Source organism: Euleptes europaea, unplaced genomic scaffold, assembly GCF_029931775.1.
Source record: "Euleptes europaea isolate rEulEur1 unplaced genomic scaffold, rEulEur1.hap1 scaffold_114, whole genome shotgun sequence".
Taxonomy (NCBI): Eukaryota; Metazoa; Chordata; class Lepidosauria; order Squamata; family Sphaerodactylidae; genus Euleptes; species Euleptes europaea.
The window spans coordinates 17,760-44,150 of record NW_026612071.1 but is presented as its reverse complement, the minus strand read 5'-3'; the positions used below and the strand labels follow the sequence as shown (position 1 = coordinate 44,150).

At 40.3% G+C, this 26,391-nt stretch overlaps 1 protein-coding gene across 1 annotated transcript in view; it reads left to right on the top strand.

Annotated features, from left to right (window-relative positions):
- The window catches only part of LOC130493060 (cold shock domain-containing protein E1), a 36,385-nt gene extending 10,554 nt beyond the window's left edge, over nt 1–25,831 (top strand). The window contains exons 6-22 of the mRNA XM_056866837.1: nt 425–534; nt 899–991; nt 1,408–1,505; nt 2,796–2,877; nt 3,384–3,512; nt 3,644–3,769; nt 4,037–4,249; nt 5,876–6,016; nt 6,104–6,262; nt 7,734–7,841; nt 8,193–8,368; nt 10,266–10,378; nt 14,292–14,411; nt 14,672–14,850; nt 17,204–17,367; nt 21,364–21,496; nt 24,558–25,831. Coding sequence (XP_056722815.1) covers nt 425–534; nt 899–991; nt 1,408–1,505; nt 2,796–2,877; nt 3,384–3,512; nt 3,644–3,769; nt 4,037–4,249; nt 5,876–6,016; nt 6,104–6,262; nt 7,734–7,841; nt 8,193–8,368; nt 10,266–10,378; nt 14,292–14,411; nt 14,672–14,850; nt 17,204–17,367; nt 21,364–21,496; nt 24,558–24,605 — 2,192 coding nt within the window. The 3' untranslated portion in view covers nt 24,606–25,831. The remainder of the gene's footprint in view (nt 1–424; nt 535–898; nt 992–1,407; nt 1,506–2,795; nt 2,878–3,383; nt 3,513–3,643; nt 3,770–4,036; nt 4,250–5,875; nt 6,017–6,103; nt 6,263–7,733; nt 7,842–8,192; nt 8,369–10,265; nt 10,379–14,291; nt 14,412–14,671; nt 14,851–17,203; nt 17,368–21,363; nt 21,497–24,557) is intronic.
- The last annotated feature ends 560 nt before the right edge of the window (nt 25,832–26,391 follow it).

The window sequence follows — 26,391 nt, the reverse complement described above, 5'->3', positions numbered from 1 at the left end:
TGGTTTGATCCTTAAGTGGTAGAAAAAGTTGGCATATAAAAACCAACTCTTCTACTTCCTTAGCAGACACATCAGTGTGGAAAATGCTCCTTAATGGTAGAAAGAGTGGGATATAAATGCTGTACAGAAGGAGCTGAGGTGAGCATGAAACACCCTGAATGGACTTGTTTCACATGGCTATTCATTTTGATGCATGATCAAAGTCTGTTCTTGGTTGAGATCCAAAGAACCCTTTTTCAATAGCTGTAGTTTGTTTATAGGCATAATAGCACCTTACAAGCACTTTTGAAACTAGGCTATTTGTTGTGGTCATCAGCAGTGCTGCCTAAGTAAAGGAAAAAAGTTATGTTTGTGTGTCAGTGCCTATTCTGTTTATGTATAACTGAAATCTGTAAAAATTATTGTGGCTCTAATTGTTTTACAGATGATGTTGAATTTGAAGTCTCTTCTGATCGGCGAACTGGAAAACCTATTGCTATTAAACTGGTGAAGATAAAAACCGAAACATTACCTGAAGAGCGAATAAATGGACAAGTTAGTGGATGTGATGTTTTTATTTTTTTTCTTCCATGCATGCCATTTGCATCTGCTGTGGTCAAACAGACAAGGGCAGAGTTGAGTGTAGCATGCCTCTCCTTAGTTACATACACATTTTTCTCAAATCAAATTTAATTTTTTCTTGTTTTTGGCAGTACATAAAATTGGGGTTTTACCTAACCAAGAGCAACTCTTACAGTTCACATAAGTTCTGTAAGATTTAACCTTTGCAGCATGGCGTACTGTTGTGGGTTACCTGTAAACTGCATCCCTGAGTGTATAATAGAAGATAACTAACAGTCTGTGATGCGTAATGCTGCCTCTGGAAATAATTAGCAATGGATTTTTTTTTGACTGGTAGGTTGTGTGTGCTGTTCCTCACAACTTAGAGAGTAAGTCTCCAGCTGCCCCGGGTCAGAGTCCAACAGGGAGTGTATGCTACGAACGTAATGGGGTAAAACTTATGTATTTACTTAAAACTTTTGATTGATCCTCCCATGTAACTTACGCTAAAATACTTGTTAGAGTAGGTAGCTAAAACTGTACCTGAATTTTGAAAAGTTTAAATGTAAATTGTTAATCTTGTAATCTTTAAACAAAAGTTCATTAGAAGAAATCTGATGTGTCTTGAATATATAATTCTGAAATATTTTCAGGACTTCAGACTAGAGCTAAATTAATTAAAATGTTGAAGTAGAAAAGTTTAAAGTTCACTAATGTGATTGCTGATTTTTTTTAGTTTCATAAAACTGTACGCAATACTACAAATACCCAGTACTTTCTAGAGCTCGAAACCTCAGCAGTCAAAATAATCTTATCATTTCTCTTGAGCTAGCAAAATATTAATCCTAAATCAATTTTTTCCTGCAGGAAGTCTTCTACTTAACTTATACCCCAGAAGATGTTGAAGGAAATGTTCAGCTGGAAACTGGAGATAAAATAAACTTTATTATTGATACAAATAAACAGTAAGTTGATCGTTTATTATGAAGTAACTTACTGTGTAGTAATTTCATGCTCTTTTCAGTACTAAAACTTTCCTGAAACTAGAGTTACCAGAAACTGGTGTTTCTACTTTAAGGTGAAACTTGCTGTTCAACATTCACTGTCTTCTCAATCATAGTAGTCTTGCTAAAAGTGCTGTGGTTTGGAACAGTTATTAAAGTTCATAGTTCATTTGTATGCTTCTTCAAAACTGCCCCAGGTCCGCGGCCTGGGGCGGGCCCTCGGGACTGCGCCTCGACCCCACCGCCACACCCGGCCCTCTGGGAGAACCCCAACCCCTGGGGAGGCAACCCCACTTACCAGGCGGGAGGGAGGGACGGGGGCGGGCGGGCCCGCCAGCGGCACGGCAGGAGACAGAGCCGGCAGGGGAAACGGAAGGAGGCAAGAACGCCAACCTTGCGCCCCAGGGGGGAGTGTGCCGGCCCAATGCAGACGGCACCGGCCCTGGGGGAGAGGCAGGGACACCCCCTTCCCGGGCAGTGGGCACCCTGAGACCGGGGGACCCGGCAGAGGCTGGAACTCGGCCCTGCATTCCAGCAGGGGAGGGGGAATCCACCGCGGGTGGAGGCGGCTCCCAGGAGGAGCCGTCGGAGAAAGAGGGGAATGGGGAGAAGACGGGAGCACTGGGAAGGGGAAGAATGGGAGCCGACGGAGCCCAAGCGAGAGCGGAGCGACTCCACGCCGGGACAGGGAGTGGTCGCCCCCTGGAAGGTTGGGGCGGTCGGGCGCGGCAGCGCGAATGCGGGAACGGGAGGACTGAGCCCAACGGCCCACGGAGGGCGGGCCTCATGGGAGTTTATGGGGAGGAAAGCCCATAAAAGCAGAAGCGGAGGAGGAAGGAGGCATTTGGGTGTGCTAGGCGGCAGCCAAAACACCCTGTGCCGGGAGAAGACGGTTTGGAGAGCGTCCTCACTTCTAAGCTCCAATTCTGAAGCCTGGGAAGCTGACGCCCGCCGGGGCTGTAAGACGCAGTGGACCAGTCGTTGAGGGAGGGCCGCAAGGGAAGCACGTCAGACTGATGAATAGTGAATCTCAGTCTAGCTCTTTATTTGGGAATTTGAAAGACGCCACGGCAATTTCAGATGTTTTTTTTTCAAGTATATAAGCTGACATTGCCTTTCTGAAATAACGAATCACTTAACAGGAGGAGATTTGTATATACCAAATATGTACCCTTCAAAAAATGTTGTCTGTAACAAAGGTATTGAGAGAAATCTTGTGGAGTAAGTTTGTCTTTTTTTCCCCCTTTCTAGTACTGGTGCTGTAAGTGCTCGTAACATTATGCTTTTGAAAAAGAAACAAGCTCGGTGTCAAGGAGTAGTTTGTGCCATGAAGGTAACTAACACTTTGCAACTTTCACTTAAGTGTGAAGTAACAGGGTCCCCTGATGATTACCCTTTTATTGGTTTAGAAGGGAAAAGTGCACAAAGCCTGCAGAAAAATGTGAGCATTTATTATGGATAACAATGTTCTTTCTACCAATCCTGAAATACTTAGAACGGTTTAAACTGCTGAACTTCTTTAAAACACTGAGGGTTTTTCCCCCCTCTTTGACTGCTTTTTTTGCTGTCAAGTCACAGCTGACTTATGGAGACTCCATAGGGTTTTCTTTGGAGGTAGCTTACCCTTGCCTACCTCCGAGTCATAACCTTGGTATTTCTTCATGGTCTCCCATCAAAATACTAGCCAGGGTTGACCCTGCTTAGCTGAGATCTGATGAGATAGCCTTGGCAATCCAGGTCGGAGACTGCTAGTCTCCTAAAACATTCATTTTAGCTAAGATCTGTTAGGTGTGCTGTGCCAAGATAATGTCTTGCTAAATATTTGTGTCCTTCTCTTAGGAAGCCTTTGGATTCATTGAAAGGGGTGATGTTGTAAAGGAGATATTCTTTCACTATAGCGAATTTAAAGGTGACCTAGAAGCCTTACAGCCTGGTGATGATGTGGAGTTCACAATCAGAGACAGAAATGTAAGGCCAAATTCTTTAAAATCTAAATTCTAGGTTAATGGCTTTGGAAGCAGCCTTAAATATCTTATTAGTTTTTTGACTGTACGTGACATACAGCTTCCACATAGCTGAATACCTGCCTTGTCTTATAGGGTAAAGAAGTTGCAACCGAAGTAAGACTTTTGCCTCAAGGAACTGTTATTTTTGAAGATATCAGCATTGAACATTTTGAGGGAACAGTAACCAAAGTAATTCCAAAAGTACCCAACAAAAATCAGGTAATTGTGCAGCTTATTCAATTTTTGGCTTTTTACACCTAGTGTGGTTTGATTTTAAACATTGTGACAAATGGTACTGAGTAAAGAAAATTTGGAGAAACTATTCACATGGGCAAGGTAATGCCTTCAATCCTAAGCTTTTCTTCCATTCGCTCTGTGGCCTTTTCCATTGTGGGTGCAGTCCTCTGCAGCACTGTGTTGTTTCTTTGGTTCTCACCTTGTTCTAATTTCAACTCTCTCTCTCTTTTTTAAAAATCCTGTGATCAGAATGACCCACTGCCTGGGCGTATAAAAGTTGACTTTGTGATTCCTAAAGAACTTCCCTTTGGAGATAAAGATACAAAATCAAAGGTGACACTGCTAGAAGGTGACCACGTGAGATTCAACATTTCAACGGATCGGCGTGACAAGTTGGAACGAGCCACTAATATTGAAGTTCTTCCCAATACTTTCCAGTTTACTAGTGAGGCTAGAGAAATGGTAAGCATTAAGCGTTCTCTGTAGAGAGATGGGAGTGGAATATGACTTCTATGCGTGGTATTATAGTCACATATTTTTTGCTTTGCTTGGACTGCAGCTAAGCCTAGGGTGTCAGATTCCTGTAGCGATGAATGAGGTAGTGGGAATTATTTTGAATGTTCAGCACACTGCAGTTCCCTTGGCTTTGAGAATAATTGTACTGCCATGAAGCAGTGATGCATTTTCAGCAGGAAAGAGTATTGTGTAAAAACACTTCTTAATTATTAAGACTGGAGCCTATTAATCCAAGATGCCAGACGAACATTTTCCCCAATCCATCTGGGAATCAAATACTTTGAATTCTCATCCTAAATGTATATGCTGATGATATCCTAAATTAAGATGGTATCTTGCTGGGATTGCTGCAGAACAATGTTTTTGTGATTGCTCCTTGTCAGTAGTTATTTCATTATTGCATGTTTTCTTTTATTGTTCCAAACACACTGTTGCCAGGGAAAAGTTTTTTGCAAAATGGCTGTTAAAATATTCAGCCACTTCTGATACCCATTGTTTCTGAGTGGCTTTTTAAAAGCATTTACAGTTGCTGTACAGTTTTTAAAAGCATGTACAGTTGTACAAGAGCCCTGTGGCACAGAGTAGTAAGCTACAGTACTGCAGTCAAAAGCTCTGCTCACGACCTGAGTTCAATCCCAACGGAAGTTGGTTTCAGGTAGCCGGCTCAAGGTTGACTCAGCCTTCCATCCTTCCGAGGTCGGTAAAATGAGTACCCGGCTTGCTGGGGGTAAAGGGAAAGATGACTGGGGAAGGCACTGGCAAACCACCCCGTAAACAAAAGTCTGCCTTGGAAACGTCGGGATGTGACATCACCCCATGGGTCAGGAATGACCCGGTGCTTACACAGGGGACCTTTACCTTTACAGTTGCTGTGGCAAATTTTTTCTTTGCCATTTCCATTTCTTAAATTTTTTCTTGGTGTATGGCTTATGGGCTGTTAACATGAATAGAGTGGATGCATATTCAGCAGAAGATGTAGCAAGTTAATTCTTAAAGAAATAAGTTGTAGCCTTGTTCATCATGCAGTTGCATTATACAAATATCCCAAGTACCAGATTACTGTAGGTGTTAAAGGCAGCTTCTGATCTGATGATTTATATGGGAGCATTCTGGAAATTTGTAATGGTTTGTGGTGGTTCTTTTTTACTTTTGGGTGACAATGGCTACCACAGTAATTTGTAGACAGTTGGACTTGTTTAAAAAAAATGTGGACCTGTAATTTTTTGTGGGCTTAATTTGCAAGGCTGAGCTAATCTAAGTAGATGGCAATCCTGGCCTGATCTGAAGAATGTTGTGTTGATGCATTGATTCACTGTATAGGGAGCTGACTAACCTTCTTAGTTCCTCAGAAGTTGGGAGGACTAAATTCTGAGAATCTAATGAAATTGTCTTCTGAATCAAGGGAGACTTGCTTGGTAGCCAACAGTAATTACTGTGTGTGTGTGTGTGTGTGTGTGTGTGTGTATATATATATATATATATATAGAGAGAGAGAGAGAGAGAGAGAGAGAGAGAGAGAGATTTTCTACAAATGCTTCACTAACTGAAATAACCCATGTCTTATGTCCACAGGGTGTGATTGCAGCAATGAGAGATGGCTTTGGTTTCATTAAATGTGTTGATAGAGATGCCCGCATGTTCTTTCACTTCAGTGAAATTCTAGATGGCAATCAGCTCCACATTTCAGATGAAGTAGAGTTCACAGTGGTTCCTGTAAGCAAAACTTCGATTTTTTCCAGAGTTTGGGGCCCCATTTTTATGGTACTTTGTGTAACATTTTCTTGGCCTTTTTTCTTCCAGGACATGCTGTCTGCTCAAAGAAATCATGCTATAAGAATTAAAAAACTTCCCAAGGGTACTGTTTCATTTCATACCCAATCAGATCATCGTTTTGTGGGCACTATAGAAAAGGAAGCCACTTCTGCCAAATCTACTAGTCCAAACAAAGGCAAAGAGAAGGTAATAATTGCTTTGGGGCTTTTCGCCTCCTCAGGGCAAATAGTAATTTTCTTGAAGTATCAGACAACCAACCCATTTGGTTGCGTTTGTATGTTTTTATTCTTATTAAATATTTTATATTTTAAATGCTTCTAATGTTTTCATGCCTTGTTTGCCACTTTGGCGGCGTGTAAATGCTCTAAATAAATATATTGCTTGTTGGAGGACGAGGTTCAGCACGTGATACATCTTGATTTGCATCTTGTAGGCACAGAATTCCAGGGTTGGAACAATTAGCTTTCCCCCCTCCCCCAAAAGCATATTCTGGATAGTCTGTTGCATCTTACTTACGAAAATATTGACACTAGTGTTGAGCAAGAAAAAACTGGGGTGCTTGATAGCTGATTCATGTAGTCTCACCTCAGGCAAGTTTGTCGAGAGTACACACAACTAGTTGTAGATACTTGGCAACTGGGTGCATGATGATGCACTGAGTTTAAATTTAAAGCCCTAAAATATTGTTCAAATACCCCTCATGTCAAAGTAAACTAAACCATCAGCATCTAACGAGGCTTGGGTGACTGTGTTCTTAGTGGCTTTTAAAGGATGTTCACTTTGGTTGCACCTCTAGAAGCTGCATGAAAATAAATTGGTAGAAGGGTGAAGCACAATACCTTAATACCAAACCACATGCATGCATCAGACTGAAGGGAGGCTGCTTATGAATGCTCATTATAATTCCTGGGATGGAACTAGGAGCATCCTTTGTCAATATGCTCAAACATTCCTTTTAGACAGGCAAATCTGAAAATAGTGGATTTCAACAAGTATATGCCATATGCAGTGTGTCAAGTGTTGGTGGTGTGTGTGTACAGATTTTGCATTAAATGAGCAATCAAAGTCCTTACCAGGGAGCCCTTGTTTATAAGTCACTCCGAAGCACCAAGTAAAGACTGGTCAAGAGTCTCTTACTCTTTTCCTGCATGGTAATGGAATTTCAAAAGCTAGTGAACCATTTAAAATACCTTTTTAAAAGATACTTCAGTTAGATACTTGAAATAAGGGAATACCTGTTTCAGAAAACCCACTTGAAATCTTCTTTTAATTAGGATTAATGAAAAGCCCCAACGCTAGCAGTGTCACTGTACATGGGGTGCTAGGTAATTCATACTTGCAAATGGGTCATAAGTTATTAGGAGTCGATCAACTTCCTGTATTATCGTAAGCTGAAAAAGTACAGTATGTTTGTTTGAAGCACTTATATTGTAAAATTGTTGCAGGGACTCTTACGGTATATGATACACTGTGCGTAAACAGGTGGAATCCACAAACTGAAAAGGCTAGGATAATTTTCTTGCTAATGAATAAGCTGTATTTTCTTGCTAATGAATAAGCTGTATTTGCAGTTCCAGCTACTGTGCCATAGTTGTATTAACCACCAGACCAACATCGGTTGGATGTTGATTAGCGTCACTTCTTATGTTTCTTTTAGGAAGCTGAAGAGGGAATAATTGCTTATGATGACTGTGGTGTGAAGCTGACCGTTCCCTATCAGGCCAAGGATGTGGAAGGATCTACTTCTCCACAAATAGGAGATAAGGCAATACAACTATTCATAATATCTGGCATATTGCAGCTTTTTAGAAGTATTCTCATAGTAATAGGACCTACTTAGTAGAAAAATGCGATCTCTACTAAATTACGATTTACTATGTCTGCATTATTGCCTTCTAAATTTTTCAGCACAATGTATAGGAACTTATTGGCGTAAGAAGGTAGGGGGTAGGGTGACAAATAAGGGGCATTCAGAAGAGATTCAGTTCTGTCAAAGTTATGGTAACTTCAGTGAGTGAACAATATAGTTAAACTACTTCCAAAGCTGTATGTAATCTCTAACCCTGCTAAAAGGTTCCCTAGTTCAGCTGTTCTAACATGTATTCTTCCCATGCAGGTTGAGTTCACTGTCTGTGAAGTGAAGAGAACTGGGTTACAGACAGCCACATCTGTCAGAATGCTTGGTAGGAACTACAGCTCAAAAAGGCTTTTGGGATATGTGGCAACTTTAAAGGATAACTTTGGATTTATTGAAACAGCCAATCACGATAAGGAGATCTTCTTCCATTACAGGCAAGTGACTGCATTTAAGAGCTGCTCTGCACACTGCACCAGCCATAACGAGATCAGTTGAAACAGTTTCTATGTACTTTGCTGGTCACTGGAATCCCTGCGCTACTGTTTGAGGCTCCCAGTGACTACTGGCAGTCTTGAAGATCCTTCTTTACAGTGGAAGGAGATCTAAGTGGTGAGCCGCTCTACATGTGGTGTGAAGCAGTCATTACATAGAGCCTCAGTACTTTGGTTCAAGTGTGAACTCAAAACTGTGGCATGAACCTCCCTTCCCGAGTTGTCTGAAATATCTGGAAGGTTACAAAATTCCAAGGGGAGATTGGATAGTATCCTGAGAAAAGTGGAGCCTTGCTACCCTTGTTAGCTTATTCCTCTCTTTTACAGAGTCCTAATTGAATTCCCATAGTATTTGTGGGTATGGCTGCTCCTCCAGTTGCCCACCATCACAGCCTGATGCAGGAAAAGCTCTTTCCATGTTCTAATCTAATGGCATTTCTCTGTGTGTGGGTTTTAGAGGGGTCCCCTTTCTAATGTTAGTGTTGGGTTAGTGTCCCAGCATCTAGATTGTTGTATGCAATTTTTTTTGCACTTTCTGCTGTGGAACAGATTGATTGGGTGGGGAAGAAGGTAAAATAAATTTAGATCTTGATGCTAACTGGTATGACTTTGCTGATATAAGGTTGCCCTTAAGCCTTAACAAGAGAGAACTTAAGAGCTTTTTCTTACAAAATGCTTATTTAGGATTATAATAAAAATAAAAGGGACCCACAAAGAATTGTTTCCCCATGTATCCTCCTCTCCACGCTATTTTCTTTTTCTTACATGAGCAGCCCCATAGCTGTTCCCTTTACCTGCTGCCTTCTCATCAACAAATTTTCCTTTATCTACCCACTCAGTCTTGTTTTCTCTCCTTCTCACAGCCCTTTTCTTCTCTCCCATTCATCTAACTCCCTTTTTCAGTCCCCCTCCCCATGTTTTGACTGACAGAAGAACAGATTTTAAAAGCTTGGCAATACTGTGGTTGTCTTGCACACTGAGATCTCAGAATGGAGTCTTGCAAGATCTCAGTGGACATTAATCTTTTAAAGCTACAAATGCTGCTTTGGTTATTTTGGGATTTTTAACCCAAATCATTTTAAAAGATTTCAGTTTTTTCTATAAAACTGGGCTTCCCTCTAATAGGTGGAGAGAAATCCCCTCTGGTCCATTGTGTAGATATTTTTTTAACTCACTTTAAAGGGCCCAGTTTAGAATTTGATACCATGCTTTTATGTAGACTTCTGATGTTAATAGTAGAAGTCATAATTGGGTATGTTTGCAGCATTACAAGCAGACTGGCTTTCTGAGGCAACGATACTTATGTGGAAGCACTTCGTAGTTGGAACAGCAGTATTGTATGCAACAATATTGCTCCAGTGTACACCTTAATAGTGACAAATATATAATACATCTAGATGAAGAACTCAGGTGAATTTGATTAATGAATTAAATATGGCATTTAGGCATTTTTATTTAAACATACAGTTCCTTGAGCATCATCCTCTTAACACTGACCTGGCCCTAATTTGTGCAAATAGTTAATACAAATGATCTGTTCCTGTTAACCATCTAACGTAGGAAAAGGGTTCTCACAGAAAATGCATTTGCGGGGCACTGTGGATGTGGGGCTGCTTCATATGATGGTTAAACTGGTTTTGTAAATCACAAAATAAAGCTGGTTGCTTACAATGGCCTTCTGTACTCTGTTTTGAACCTTTGAAAAAAGATTTGTCAAGATCATTCTGTTTATATTAGCAATTTGCTTGTTGAAGTGTTAATGTCTTAATGGTTCCTATTGCTGAAGGGAAATCATTCAGTCACATTCATGTATCCTGAAGATTTTTTTCTCTGTGTGCAGTGAATTTTGTGGTGATATCGATAGCCTGGAACTTGGAGATATGGTTGAATACAGTTTATCAAAAGGCAAAGGAAACAAAGTCAGTGCAGAGAAAGTGAACAAGACTCATACAGGTAAAGTCAAGCTTTTCTTTTAAGCCCAGAAGTAATCTTCAGGGAATGCGATAGTGATAACAATTGAGTGGATGTTGGTTTATGGCTTAAACTGTATAATGTACTAGGAAAGTGATAATTTCTTACCCAAAATAATTAGTCTGAAAGGAAATTATAACTTCCAGGAAGAGACTAGAAGTGCCTTTTGAAATAGTATAAAAGGATCATCTCCAGATAGGTTCAAACAAAACATTTCAGTTCAGCATGTCGTATGAATAATGCTGCCTTAGTTGTAGTACAAACAAAAGTGGTGGCTGTTGACAGCATATTTGATTTTGTCTTTACAGTGCTACAATTGTTATGTAGTGAGCTGGGAACGGAAGGTGTGCAAGAACAGGTTTTGTCCAAAAAAATACATGTTTGGTTTCTATTTAAGCAAGTGTTTCAAGGGAGGACAGTGTAACTTTATTGGCTAAAATAAAAGTTGAGGTTACAAATGCAAATCTTTTTACACGTAACACAGATGTATTTATTTGGATTACAAATAACAAGTTGAAGGAATTCCATTTAGAAAGTGTATGTTTAATAGATTACATTGACATTTTCAGGGAAAATGCTTCTGAAGGGGAGTAAAATTCTGTTAGCATTGGTATTGCAGAGATTAATGTCTTTAATGTCACCTCTTACTGTAGCTATCATTCAAACTGAAGCAATTATCCTTTATTTCATTTATTACAGATTTGTATTTCATAAAGTACACACCAATTGCTAGGCAAACACACATACCTAAGCATAACTGAATGAAATAGAAAATTTCTCAAAACTGGTTAGAAAACTGTAAAGCTCCTCCCCTGTTGTTCCTGTCTTCCCGATAGGGTTCTCAAATCCAGTGTTATTGTGTTTGGTGGTGCTGGATTTGGGAGTTGTGAAGAAAGCAGTGGTGTTGGTTATCACTGATCCAATCTAATGCCTCCAATACCAGGCATGTTAGCAGGTCAGCAATATCCAGCCACACATGTAACAATACGTATCACTAAATCATGGCATCTTTGGGTCAGAGGCTTCAGTTTAGGATAGTGTTTCAATATTGACAGCTGCACTAAACAGATTTTACCAGACATTGTAACAATGTTAATTCAAGAAAGGAATTTAATCCATTATTTTTTTTTAAAAGTCCTCTGACAAACCAATGGAATTTTAACAGTCTAAGCACTCTTAAATTAAAGAAGCCATTTAATGGAATAAGATACTGTAGAGTTTTCTGGTCACATGATATTAGGCATTCATATTAGCTGTCTGCTTATTTTTGTGCCTTTTGGAATTTAACTGTTGCCATGAGATCAGACTCAAAGTACAAAACAAGTAAGGCAGATGTGGTTATTGCTGGGACAAATTCTGTGTTGAAGCTCTTTTTTGTCTAAGAAAGAAGGGATAAATATTACCCAGATTGCAAGGAGCTCCTCAATCAGAACTCTTGATATGCTTAAATTCTCACCATTTTGAGGGGGGGATCTACACGAGTGCAAAAAAATGCAAACACGTATGTTTATCTGGACATACAGTGATATTTACTCTCCAGAAGAAATAAAAAACTGTAGTGTTACTTTTACCTTGTAGTACAATTATTGGGGAATTAGACTCTTCTCCCCCAGTGAGTGGACTTTCACATAGGGGTATTCTTCATGGAGATTTGGTGCTGTTTCGACGCTGTTTTGCGTCGGAGGCAAATTTTGGTTATTCACTGCAGAGCCGTGTTTTCCCCCACTGAGCAAAATAAGCCGGTTTAAAAGAGAGGCAATCCAAACCACTTCTGAGCCGTACTTTCCAGTAAAAGAGCATTTTGTTGCTCGGATGCCCATGAAGAAATGTTTGCTTCGCTCCCCGGGACGTCTCCTTTCTCCTCCCCCAAGAACGGTGATTGGCTGGGGGAGTTGCCACTCTAACAGCATCGCACCGGCAGGAGGGAGACCCAAAGCAGACTGGCTGCCCCTCTTCAGAAGGGTGATGGGGGTTTTGGCTTGGATTTGCCGCTTTTAGGATGCCCCCCCAACACACACACACATAGGATCGCACCGTCTGGAGGGAGACCCAGAGCAGACTGGCTGCCCCTCTTCAGAAGGGTGATGGGGATTTTGGCTTGGATTTCCCGCTCTCAGGATGCCCCTCCCCAACACACACACACACATAGGATCGCACCGGCAGGAGGGAGACCCAAAGCAGACTGGCTGCCCCTCTTCAGAAGGGTGATGGGGGTTTTGGCTTGGATTTGCCGCTCTCAGGATGCCCCTCCCCAACACACACACACACACACATAGGATCGCACCGACAGGAGGGAGACCCAAAGCAGACTGGCTGCCCCTCTTCAGAAGGGTGATGGGGGTTTTGGCTTGGATTTGCCGCTCTCAGGATGCCCCTCCCCAACACACACACACATAGGATCGCACCGGCTGGAGGGAGACCCAGAGCAGACTGGCTGCCTCTCTTCAGAAGGGTGACGGGAGTTTTGGCTTGGATTTGCTGCTCTCATGGTCTCCCCCCCACACACACACATAGGATCACACCGGCTGGAGGGAGACCCAGAGCAGACTGGCTGCCCCTCTTCAGAAGGGTGACGGGAGTTTTGGCTTGGATTTGCTGCTCTCGGGACGCCCCCCCCCCAAACACACACACACAGGATCATGGGAAGAGTGGGCGGGATTAGGCGGATTTGGAGCGGTGAGTCATGAGCGGCAGCAGACGTAAGCAGCGCAGAGAAGTGCGCTGTTTCTCCCGTGAAAAATTGGGATGTGGGGAGAATCTGCACTGCCATGAAAAAGCTATTTAAATCAGTTTATTATTTGCTCCGATTCGAAACGGAAGCAAAATCCACCGTGAAGAATACCCCATAGTTTAGAACTATCTTCTGTAGTATTAGTCAAGCAGACTTCTAGCTGGGTAGAACCTATGTATAGTGGGGCAGAAGAATTGTCCTTGTTCGTCGAGTTTGCATGTCCTACCTCAGGCTACTCTGGCAACCTGTAAGGTTGATATAATGTTTGCATAGGCTGTATATATGTGAAAGCCAGTGTGCAGAGGCCTGATCCTCACAGTTCTTCCCTGGAATTATCATGGGATGAAAAACTATGAATCCTGTGCAAATGTTGCATCCAACACAATGGTTGCTTGGTAGAATAAAAATACTATGTGGGCAGATATCCAGCTCCTTCAGAGCACACAGGCCTGTCTTTTATGGCCTCATCTAAACTGCCCTTGTCACTTTTCCATTACAAATCTTTATTATAAATAGGGCGAAGTTTCACATTTGTATGAGTTGATTTCCTCTTAACTTCAGCTACTTTGGGCTAAATCCAGGATCAGATAGTTCCCCATCATTTTCAGTCCAGGGAATCTGAGGTAGCTTTGTAATTTGGGAATCAGATGGAATGCATAGGTTTTCAGAGTGAACAATTACTTTATCAAAACCTTAACCACAAGTTCTTAACATGTTGAACGAATTATGCTATTACTTCACAATAAATCAGCCACTATAGCAACATTTGAATGGAAGTTAGAAATATGAGGTCTGGGTGAGGGGGTAGGAAAAGAGTTGCTGACAAAAGTTGCTATTGAATGATCTTCAAAAAAAGAATCATGGAAATATGGAAATGGCTGCTGTTTGCCATGTAAGTTGAGTACTGCATACTCCACTTTTCCTTTCTTTCTATACCACTTCCCCCTCTCATGAAGATAACTTGTGGTTTGTAGGGAATTCATCCTTTCTTCCCATCTAGCGTTCCACAACATTCCTTTTGAATGGAATAGGGGAGATGACAAAATCTTTCCACATATTTGCTTTGTCTGGTTCTATGTGATCCAACCTGTTAGAGTAATACTCTAACTTCTATATGCAAGTTTCCTGATGAAAGTTTGTAATGTGTGTTACTTCATTTTGTAGTGAATGGCATCACAGATGAAGCTGATCCGACTGTTTACACGGGTAAAGTAATTCGCCCTCTCAGGAGTGTAGATCCCACTCAGACTGAATACCAGGGAATGATTGAAGTCATGGAAGAAGGTGAATGATGTTTAGTTTTTTTAGTAGTTTATTGGTCCATTTAATTAAGTGGTTTGGTACCTTACTGATTTTCCTGCCTAGAAATATTGGCTGAAATGAGCCTTGCATTTTGATAAACCAGTAAGCTGATACTTAATATACTTAATATTTATATCCTGCTTTTCTGTCCTGTTAGGGCAGAAAGTACAAAATGTATACAAAAGCTGTTAATTCTGAACTCTTAATGACAACACATCTTTCCCTTGTGCTCCCTTCTCTAGGGGAAATGAAAACTGATGTCTATCCCTTTGGAATTGTTGGTATGGCAAACAAAAGTGACTGTCTGCAAAAAGGAGAGACTGTAAAGTTCCAACTTTGTGTCCTTGGTCAGAATGCACAAACAATGGCTTGCAACATTACACCTTTCCGCAGGGCCACGGTGGAATGTGTGAAAGATCAGGTCAGTAGTTGGCTCCTTAAGACACTTCATATTTACTGCATTAATGCTCTGCCGGTGGAATTTAAACTTTATACCTGAAAGAATAAAGGATTTTCAGAATGCCAGGTTCAAAGTAGTGTGACCAAGCATTTTTTCCAGTGTCAGATTAGGCTCCTGGGCAGTGTTTCGAAATGCAAAATTAAAAAAGTAAGGAGACCAAATATTGATGAAGGCTTCACTCTAAGGGTTTTGTTGCCATCAGTCTCTTTTAATGGCCAGTTATTCTGCATATCAGAATGAATTGGAGCTGGCTGTAGAAGGAAAGCTTTCTGTTTAATTCTGGAAAGCATTACCAAGTCCACTGCCTTAGATCCACATGCATGATCATTCAGATTCCCAGATAGGAAGAGCAGGTATTGTATGCAAAAATTTTTAAAATGTTAGCAGGATAACATTGTGGGGGCAAGTAGCATGGAAACAATTCTGATGTGTTACGAGCCTAAGATATGTAAGGAACAAACATAATGAACTATGAAAAGCTATTTTACTTTGTCCAACACCACTAATTTGTATTTTCTGATCAACACTGTAAAAGTTCATGGAGAGATGGAAAATAATGGTAAACAGGTAATTTAGCTGGACTGCAAGTAATTCTGTCCTTCAGTGTAGTTTCAGTTAATGTCGCTGTACTAAATCTCCCTAAAGTCTCTAACGCTGTGTCTCTTGGGCAAGGAAAATAATCTTCGTATATTGCTTGCCTTGTAATTATGGGGAAATCCTAATACTTCCATGCCTTTCACTTTCTTTCTGTATTGATTTGTTTTAGATATGTCTTTATGGTTATGGGCTTCACTGTTTCTGCCTTAAGGCTACCTTCAGTGTAGACATTAAGCTAATATAGTCATACCATCTAGCTTTAGCATTGCAAACTCTGGCTGGCAACAGCTTTTCTCCCAGTGTCTGGTACCTGGTATTGTGTAACAGGAAGTGCCATAAATTAAATATAACATTATGTAGTATTGGTACTACTAGTGACTACTGAGGAATTACGCCATTTTAAGGTTGACAGTGAAGAAATTGTTATAGATTTTCTGTTCTCTGGCTCAGTCATCAACCAAAAGGGAGACTGCAACCAAGAAATCAGAAGGAGAATGAGACTTAGAAGGGCAGCCATGAAGGAACTAGAAAAGATCCTTAAGTGTAAGGATGTATTGCTGAAAGACCAAGATCAAGATAATTCGTACTGTGGTATTCCCCATTACTATGTACAGATGTAAAAGCTGTACAATGAAGGAAGCTGGCAAGAATAAAAATGGTTAATTTGAAATATGGCCTTAGAAGAAAGTTTTACAGGTCTTTTTTTTTTTTAGTCATCAAGTTGCAGCTGACTTATGGCAACACTGTAGGGTTTTCAAAGCAGGAGATGTTTAGAGGTGGTTTGCCATTGCCTGCCTCTGCATAGCAATCCTGGTATTCCTTGGTGGTTCCATCCAAATCCTGACCAAGGCCAACCCTGCTTAGTATCCGAGATCTGATGAGATTGGGCTAGCCTGGGCTATCCAGGTCAGGATATGGATACCATAGACCACCAAAAAGACAACTAAGTGGGTTCTAGATCAAATCAAGCTTGAATTGTACCTAGAAGCTAAATGGCTAAACTGAGGCTATTGTACTTTGGTCACATAATGAGAAGACAAAGACAATAATGCTAGGAAAAGTTGAAGGCAGTAGGAAAAGAGGATGACCCAACAGGAGGTGGATTGACTCAATAGAGGAAGCCGCAGCCCTCATTCTGCAAGACCTGAGCAAGGCTGTAAAGGATAGGACATTTTGAAGGACACTAATTCATAGGGTCACTGTAAGTCAGAAGCAACTTGATGGCATATAACACACACAGCATTGGTATTAAGGTGCTTCTGTACAGGTAGAAGCCTAGCTTGGTTTCATTCCATGTACCTGACCTCTTAAGGAAGAAAATTAACTTCCAGTAAGGCTGAATGTTGTCATTCCACAATTTATATGTTTGTAGATATAAGGGCATTAGCTATGTATCCATAGAACATTATGTATGGTGTGAGTTTGTGTTTATTTAGGGGTCCACAGAACTTGTACCTTTGGGGTGTAAAGGTGTTGAAGTTCTTGCATGTGGAAGAATGAAACAATCACAGGCTCCTAGAATCCTGTTCCAAATTTCTTTGAGTTGCAGTACGACAAAGAACTAATGTGTTTTTAAAATCATGAAGGCTACAAACTGTGTTCTACTGATAAGAAATTGTGTGCTATAAACAGTTCCTTTCGGCCCTACGTATGGAAACCTTTAGTGCCTTAAATTGTACATCTTAATTTGATAAGGCATTTCCCATTGTTCTTGCAGTTTGGTTTCATAAACTATGAAGTAGGCGACAGCAAAAAGCTCTTTTTTCATGTGAAAGAAGTTCAGGATGGTGTGGAACTGCAGGCTGGTGATGAAGTTGAGTTTTCAGTCATCCTCAATCAACGCACAGGAAAATGCAGTGCCTGTAACGTGTGGCGTGTTAGGTAAGAAATTGGTATTACTTTTAATTGTTTGCTTTTATTCTCCTATGGAGCAACTTGCAGGGTTACTTTGAGCAGCCATAACTGAAATCTGACACAAGGTCTTTGTACCCATTATTGGGAAAGAGACAACAGTCTTGAAAATCTGTCAAAACTAGTTCAGCTATTTTCTGAACTGGGCACTCCTTCATGGAAACCTTTTTTTTTTTTTGTATGCTGCTCTTTGGTTATGGCACTGATTGATAAGGGTATAATGGCTGTAAGGGGATTGGTGGTAGGGGTGTCCACTTCAAAAATTGTTTTTATTCCATGCTAGGAAGGGCATGATTATTGTTTTCATTAAATATGGGGAGTACTGATATTGAATTGGAAAGTTGTATGTAGAGGGGAGAAAACCTGAATGTTGCCCTTTCCAGGATTACGAAATTAGATTAAATGATTTTTAAAGAGCTTGCAGGCAGCAAGCAGCAGCAGGGAAGGAGGAAGTAGTACACCCCAACTGGTCTGTGTTACGTGGGGCATTTAAACTTTCCTGTCACCCATTCAAACAGTGGCCCTTTAAGGTTTAAAGGCCCCCTTCCCAATTAGAGATATTTTTATATTTATTGGGGGTGAAATATCAGAATTGGGAAATATTGGGAGTGCATTTCACAATATTGAATGTGGTTGATCGCGAAATATTGGGCATCTTATCATTCAGCAGTATCGCATTGCACACTCTTAGTTGGTATACAAATGTGACTTCTAATGCAGGGAAGATTCTGTTGCGAGAGAATGGTTGCTGCAGATCTGATTTACAGCCCAGTCCTTGTATGCTTACTCAAAAATAAACCTCACCTACTTCATGCACATTTAGGATTAAATGGCATATGTTGCAGCTTTGTTCTGTGATTATGAGATTACGGTTGAATATATGTTTATACAGGGGCAGTAAAATGTGTCATGTTACATTGAATGACTTGAGTTCTGTGTAAACGTGGAAGTCTATACAGCAACAACATCTGGCCTGCCAAATTTTGTATGTTTTCAGTGAATCTTGTTCTGGGGAGGAGTTGGAAGTTAGTGTGCCTTGGGCTGTGTTCATGTAGGCAGAGGGCTGTGCAAACATGGCTGGCCAAAAACAAGACATTTCACATGCTGTTTGCCAAAGAGTGGAATAAGATGAGGATGGCAGTCTTGGCCATCCCTGACACTTTGTATACTCTTACAGTGTAGCTTTTTCTCTGGAACTAAGATGGAAATTTCTGTGTGTTCCAGTTAAGTATTACACATGTAGGACATAAGAAAGCATTGAATTCTTTAAATTACTAATATAGATCACCTTTAGTACTGTAATAATTGTCTGCGTGCCACACCTGAAATTGACACTGGTACGTACTGCTGTGATATAAAAGTGGAATAGCAATGGTTTTTGTGTGTGTTCTCCAAATGTTGTGGTAGAAAATGAAGAGTAGGTCCAGTATTTTGGATTGCTGAAGACAATAGCCTGCTTAAGGAGGTAGCTTGGATGTTGTGCGTAAATTAATTCTTCATTCAAACATCAGCCTTGGCAAATATTGGCTTGGATTCAAAGATCTGTTTTTGCAAGTAGAAACACTGCCTGCACCTGAGTTACAGGATTTTGTACCCTCTGTTAGGGAATTAGTGGTATGGCAAGGGACAGGGAGATTGTGACATCCACATTTAGCAAGTGGAACTATTTCTAAATGGTTGAAGGATCTTTCAATCCAATCTACAATCTTATGTCTTGTGAAACAGTGTATTTTCGACTTTAAAGCAGATCATTTGTCAGGATTGTGCTGTACCAATAATAGTATTCCTACTCCATCCCATTTTCTGCCGACATTTGTGCCTAAACCTTTTAAAAACATTTTTGCAACTTTCCCATAACTTAATTTAAATGTTTATACTGGCAACCTAAGCACAATTACTTTGAAAAAAGTTCAGTTGATTCTAATGAAGCATATTTCAGTGTACTGGTTTTTCAAGTGCAGCGTTCTCAGTCATTTTCAACACTGAATAGGTTGCATTGTATTTTTTAGCTGTACTGTGTGTGTGTGTGTGTGTGTGTGTGTTAAGTGCCGTCAAGTTGCTTCTGACTCATGGCGACCCTATGAATGAAAGTTCTCCAAAATGTCCTATCTTTGACAGCCCTGCTCAGATCCTGCAAATTGGAGGCCGTGGCTTCCTTTATTGAGTCAATCCATCTCTTGTTGGGTCTTCCTCTTTTCCTGCTGCCCTCAACTTTTCCTAGCTGTACTGTATGCTTTTATAAAAAAACCAGGAGGAATCTTTCACCACATTGAACAATATATCATTTTGCATCCTTTTACTTCTCACTACTACCATTTCAGAGGAGCCCCATGGCGCAGAGTGGTAAGCTGCAGTACTGCAGTCCAAGCTCTGCTTATGACCTGAGTTCGATCCTGACGGAAGTCGGTTTCAGATAGCCGGCTCAAGGTTGACTCAGCCTTCCATCCTTCCGAGCTTGGTAAAATGAGTACCCAGCTTGATGGGGGTAAAGGGAAGATGACTGGGGAAGGCACTGGCAAACCACCCCGCAAACAAAGTCTGCCTAGGAAACGTCGGGATGCGACGTCAGGAATGACCCGGTGCTTGCACAGGGGACCTTTAGCTTTACTTTTTTTTACTACCATTTCAGACATACGAAATGGAGTCATGTATGCTCTTGGTTTTCTCAAGACATATCTTCCTTCCTTCTCTTTTATTATTGACCAGAAATGTTTATTAATTGTTTAAGAATGATACTGTTTTGAGTATTCTAAATTGTTGTAGTATTCTGAATGAGTGCATTGATTCAGACTACCCTGATGCTGCTTCATACATACATCACAACCATTTAGATTAATTGTATCCTGTCTCGGACCTCTAACATATCCTTAACTTCTCTCGTCCAACACTAGTACAAGCTTTCTCTAATTCCCTAGATTAAACCACTCTGTAGTCCTGAGTTTTAGCCAGTGTACTGCTGTCATATCCCAAGCTGCTGTTTTTCAGCTGTCACTTTTTAAACAGTTACCTTCCCCTAAATTCTAAAAGGGGGCTGGTTGCAGGCTTGCCCATTTAAGCCATTCTATACCAGTTCTTTCCTAACTCAGAGATTTCAGCAAAATTTCAAGTAACATAATACTCATTTTGAATATACATTTAAATATATCACAGAAAATTGCTTGCATTCTGTTTGATGTACTATGCCTTTCCTTACCGGCTAGATTCCTTCTCTTTGAGCATTGCCCATGGTTACTTTCCTTGAACAGCCTGTTGTATGTTATGGGAAGATGTGGAACTCTTCAGTTCTTTTTAAAGCCAGCACTTCCTTGCATACTTGGGGTGGGAAGATTGCCCCCCCCCCAGCCCATTTTGGAACTCTACATCCTCATGCACGATACAAAAAAAGAAAAATAAATTGTCTGAATAGTCTTGCTGAATGGCAAGTGTTTACTATATTTTGGAAAGAAATTTAGAATTAAGTATTTTCTACTCTTTGAAGTTATAGAGCTTGTTATTAAAAACTTTGCTTGCAGCATTTTAATAGTTGCAGTCACTTGTTACACCTTTTCTTTTTGTGAAACCAGCACAGTTACCAGCAGAAATGCATTTAAACTGAAATCTGATGTACTTACTAGGAAGCAGGTGTCACTGAACTCAGTGATGGGGGATGAACAGTATTTTGAAGTAAATAGGATAGATGTTAAGAGTTAAAATACCACTTTCTCAACTACATAGTAACTTTGTAATCTGCACATAACTCATTCTGTGCTTGTTTGACTTTTTAGTACCCTTATCGTAGTAGGATTTCAATATATCCTGTGCTCTGGTACATTAAAAGTCAAATTTACTCATGTGGGTTCTGGTGGAGCGTGTTAAAATGCCACCACGATTTTTTCTATCATAGGTAGTTATCTCACATTTAAATGTTATTTTGAGTTATGTGTGTTTACTGGTTCTCCCAATAATCTGATCATTTTTTGTTAACAGCGAAGGCGCTAAGGCTGTAGCAGCTCCACGTCCTGATAGACTTGTTAATCGTTTAAAGAGCATTAATTTGGATGATGCCAGTGCTCCTCGTCTAACTGTTCTTCGTCAGCCAAGGGGACCGGATAATTCAAAGGTATGTTACAAGAGCTGTGCCCAGTTTGTGGCATGTCATTTGAGTGACATGTTTATTAAACACTGAGTTTAGCTTCTGTGGCACACTTAATCAGAAGCCTGCTGCTTCCTGAGAACTCTAGTGAATGTTAGCCAACTGGCCTTCAGAAATGGGATCTGAGAGAAAGATCCCAAAGAACTGTAGAAACTTGTATTTCCCCAGAGGCAGTTGCCTTCTTGAAGATAAGTGTAGTTGTGAACTGGACATGAATGTGCATAGATTCTAAAAGATAAAATGTGCCAAAAGATAAGCTGGAAGCAAGATGGAAGACATAGTTATTTGTATAGCACTATTACCTTCTATACGGGATTTTTATAGGCTTTGCTATAAACTAGGGATTTGAAATCTAAAATGTATACTGTATTTACTCCAAAGAAAGACAATGCTGAATGCAAGATGGCCCCCTAGAAAAAAAAAGGAGGTTACATGTAAACATGGATGGCACTGAATTTAAAATGACCCCCTTGTAAAAAAAAGAAGCTTTTAATTATATAGTAATCCCTATAACATAGGCTACAGAAGAAAATAATTCCTTTCACTGTTCACAAGGTGAATTGGATTGTGCTGTTTCAAATATAAAAAGGCAAGAGACTGGCTTAAAAAAAAAACAACCCCGGTTGATCTGCTAGTTAAAGGCTCAGATAAGATTACCTGCCATTCAATTGTAACTAAAATTAACACTTCTAAATCCATTAAAATAAATGAATTTAGAAGGGTGTAACTCTCTTTAAGAATGCACTGGTCTCTGTCTCTGCCCCCATTTCTCAATGTTATATCTCCAATCCAGTAGGCCGTTTAAAATTAGCTACTTGCCTTATACTTCCCTGTCTAAAATGTCCACAAGCTCATAACAACCATAGCTAATGCATTAAATTGCTGTAAACCAGTCAGCTTTTTGAGTTTCTCCTGGGGAAAAAAGTTGAATTACTAGGCAGCTCTGGTCTGAAACACGGGAAGACGCAAAAGCTGGAGTGGAGTACTATTCTGAGACAGAAACATGGATCCTAGCAGTGCAAATTAATCCCCACGGTTCCTACTGCTTCTTACCATGTGCCAGGCAAGGAGCTGTGGTTTCTTAAACTTGCCAGTGAATCCCTTTGTGGACCCAGCATCATGTTCGCTGCTACATTTCTCTGCTAGTTCATGAGTTGGCACACTTTGTCCAAAGTTCTCCCCACATGCGGAGTGAAACACCTTTCACATCACTGGATCTGTACACAAGTAGAAGATGACCACCTCCCTTTTGAGGAAGTCCAAAAAGGTAAAAGAAGTCATCTTTGAGTAAATACAATAATAGCAAAGCTCATAAGGAAAAAGGTGAAACAAAAATAGGAAGAGATTAATGTAAACCAATACCCATAAACAAACCTAGTTATAGACCAAAATGGGGATTAAGAAGTTAAGGGTTTTGAAAGACAGTTTGCACAGTATGGGTTCAAAGCAGGGAGTTTCATACATAGAGGTCAGTAAAAGGTTAGGCAGAATTGTGTTTAAGAAAAAAAGACCTTGAGGCAGCTGAACATGATAGAGTAACGAGTAAAGTCATAGGAATGGATATAAATGAGAATCAAAAACAGAAAGATAAGTCAGAATAAATCCATAGCCTTAAGGGCAAGGAGTCTGTGCTGGGTGCAGAAGGCAATGGGGAGCCAGTTGAAGGGGTTGATGGAGGGGTGTCATGTAAATAGATTTATGGGAGAAGGTATGAAAGAGGAAGGACAGATGGCAGGAGATTACAGTAGTTGATTACTAGGGCAGTGCTTTATCAGAAGGAAATGGTGGGTTTTTAGAAACTGCATTGAGAAGCAGCACAATTTGACAGCAGGCTTGAATGCTGGGAGCAAAGGAGAAGGCCAAGACAGCATCCCCAGTTAACAGGATAAATATTGGGTGATCTTGACTGATATAGAGACTAATTCAATTGAGGAAAGACTGAAAGAAAAGATTAGTGAGTTTGAGATTGCAGTATGACAAAAATGGATGTATTGGAGAGGCAAGTGAAGATATGAGGTGGGGAGAGACATGGAATATAGGTATAGCTTGGTGTCAGCACGTGGTACTGTAAACCATGTGATTTTATGTAATCCTATGAGTGAGTGAAAAGAAAACAGTCAAGAACCAGATTCTGATGGGGGAACCTAGCTGAGAAGCCCCCCCCCCCAAATGTTGGATTAGCAGTGCTACTCAGTGGCTGGGACGCCCCGTCTGGTTCGTCTGAGCTCTGTTCCCCAATGTGGCATTTGCCTCATATTCAGGAAAGTGGGCAAGATACTTGCCTGGTGGGGTTTGTGGTTGGCGGCTGGTTCCCATCTTCAAACAGTGAGTATTGTAGGAACGGGTAAGCCACAAGCCATTCTGAGCTGCAGACCTAATGCCAGGAAATAAATAAATGTGGCTTTTTTCTGTGAATGTGGCTCTTTGCAAACTGCTGAGTGGGTACCATTGGATTAGAGAGATGATAGTCAACTGCCTGTCTTAAGAGCAGTAGGATGCTCAAGGAAGTGAACACACAGGTGAGACTTTAGATTTGGCAGTGAAATATGTGATTTTTATTGAGGGCAGTTTCAGTGAAACGTGGGTGGAAGATGCACTGTTACTCCACATCAAGGAGTTGGGAGATACAATTGGTATGATGGGAGTGAATGGTGTGCTTTAGGAGTTTGGAGGGGGAAAGTGACTTGCCAAAATTTTGCTAAAAATTGGTAAAGGCAAGGGATTTTGTAGAATAGGGGAGATAATGTCCTGTTTATGCACAATAAGGAAGGAGCCACGAGTAGGATACAGATAGCAGGGGAGTCTGTATTTGAAGGGAATGGGATCAGGTTGCATGTGGCAGCATTCAACAATACAGTTGAGTGTTCAAGTTCAAAATAGTTAAATTTGCTAAAGCTTTTTTTGTTTCTCATAAAATGTACTCCGTAGCAAGATAATATTGTGGTTTTGCATCCATATCTCCACTATGAAGTCTTATTTGTAATTTTTGGTTCCAATTTACACTTACAAAATTGTTTCCTGTTTACAGGGATTTGTTGCAGAGAGAAAGATTCGTCAAGCTGGTGTTATCGACTAACTGGTTACAGAGCAAATAACTACATATGAGCAAGTGGTGGGGTCTGGTGAAGGGTATTGAATATCCCTGTATTCATCCCTTCCAAATAGGAAGGAGCTATTACACCAGTTTTAACACCTTCCTCATGTTATGTTTAAAAATAAATTTATGAAACAGTTTTAAAATATGCACAGTTGCATCCTGGAGAACCTAAGGTGGCGCCTTATAGTATCACATTTTAGAAGCTTTTTGAATGGTGCATTTAACGCAACTGGTAACTGCAACTCTACTTTGCCTCTTTAAGTAAACATTATTGAAAGTTCTACTCTGGTAGACCTTATGAAATTCTGCACTGAAAAGATATTATGTTTTTTCCTTAATTTACTTCTGCCAAGGTCTTATGCCTTAGGTCTCAGTTGCTTTACCTTCTCCAAGATAGGGGAGGATAATTTCCTGTTCATTCTTCTCCAGTTTTGAGGACCATATGAGGATGAATATAGTAACTCTTTATATAAAATCCTGTATGAGCACTCAAACAAGTTCCTTAAGTTGATGGCCAAATGTTAAAATGTTTTTTTATGTCTCATTTAAACTTGAGTCCATATAGCAAGCAAATTTCTTCTAGATCTCACTGAAAGTATCTTCCAGAGTAGACATAGTTTTTGTTATCTGCAATTAGTATATATAGTGCAGAATTTCATAAGGATGAGGTGTGCCATCAGTGTGGTAACTTAATATTTAAAACAATGCACAAATTTGCTGCTGCTTAGAACACTGCAGCTTCTAAACCCAGTTTATTTTACTGATTAAAAGAATTAAAAAGTTGTGCCTGAAGTGAATACTTTTTTTTTTTTTTGCAGCCAGCACCCAGTGTACTGTAAAAGAATACTTAGGCTTTCCATAGCTGTATTGAGACTTTCATCAAGGTGAAATAGTTGATGTCTGTGTGCTTTTTTTTTTCTCCCTCCAGGCCCTTTCTCCCCCCCCCCCCCGCCACACTTTATCAAGCAAGCAAACTGAATGATTGGTCTAAGTATTACTTTAACCAAAAAGATCAGGAGTTATTTTCTTTGAATAGAGGGCAGTACTGTGTTTTTTTTTTCTCCCCCATGTTACCTCTATTCTCAATTTAGGGTTTTTCTTCTCTGGGAGATGCATTATCTTTGTAAAACAAACATTGCTTTCTCCAATTTTTCTGTTAATGGCAAAGAATGGAAATAGAATAAAGTTTTACTGATTTTGAAAAATTGCCTTGATTTTTTGTAAGTCTTTATTAAGCAATTCCTAGTCAAAAAATAGCTTCATAGGGCTAGCCAATTTCATTATTCTCAGAAACTACTCTATTCTCCAGGCACTGATCTCAGGGCTAGAATTCACCACACTCTTAAGGTAATCAGCCTCAAATAAATTTAATAAAGTAATCAGTAGCAGTAAAGGGAGCACATGTCTTAAATGGTGTGAAGTTCAAAGTTGGGGGTGAGTGCTGAGGAAAAATCTGTTCTCTACCCAAGAAGTAAAATAGCAGTGGTGCTCCTTGGAAAGAAAGGCAATATTTAAAGGGATGCAATTAGAATCATTTCCTTTTTAAAAAATGTAACTATGCGTTTATACCAAACCTTCATTTAAATTTGGTTGGGTCATTGGGAACAGGTAAGATGTGAGGGTCTGATCAGAGCTGCTAGTTGATGGTCCTTAAAGAGTTGGACTACAGTAATACTGGCCTGTATCCAACCAGTTCCAGAGACTCAAGTGCACTTGTTCCTATATGACTTGCCACAGTGTTGCCCACTGAAATGTGCTCTGGAGA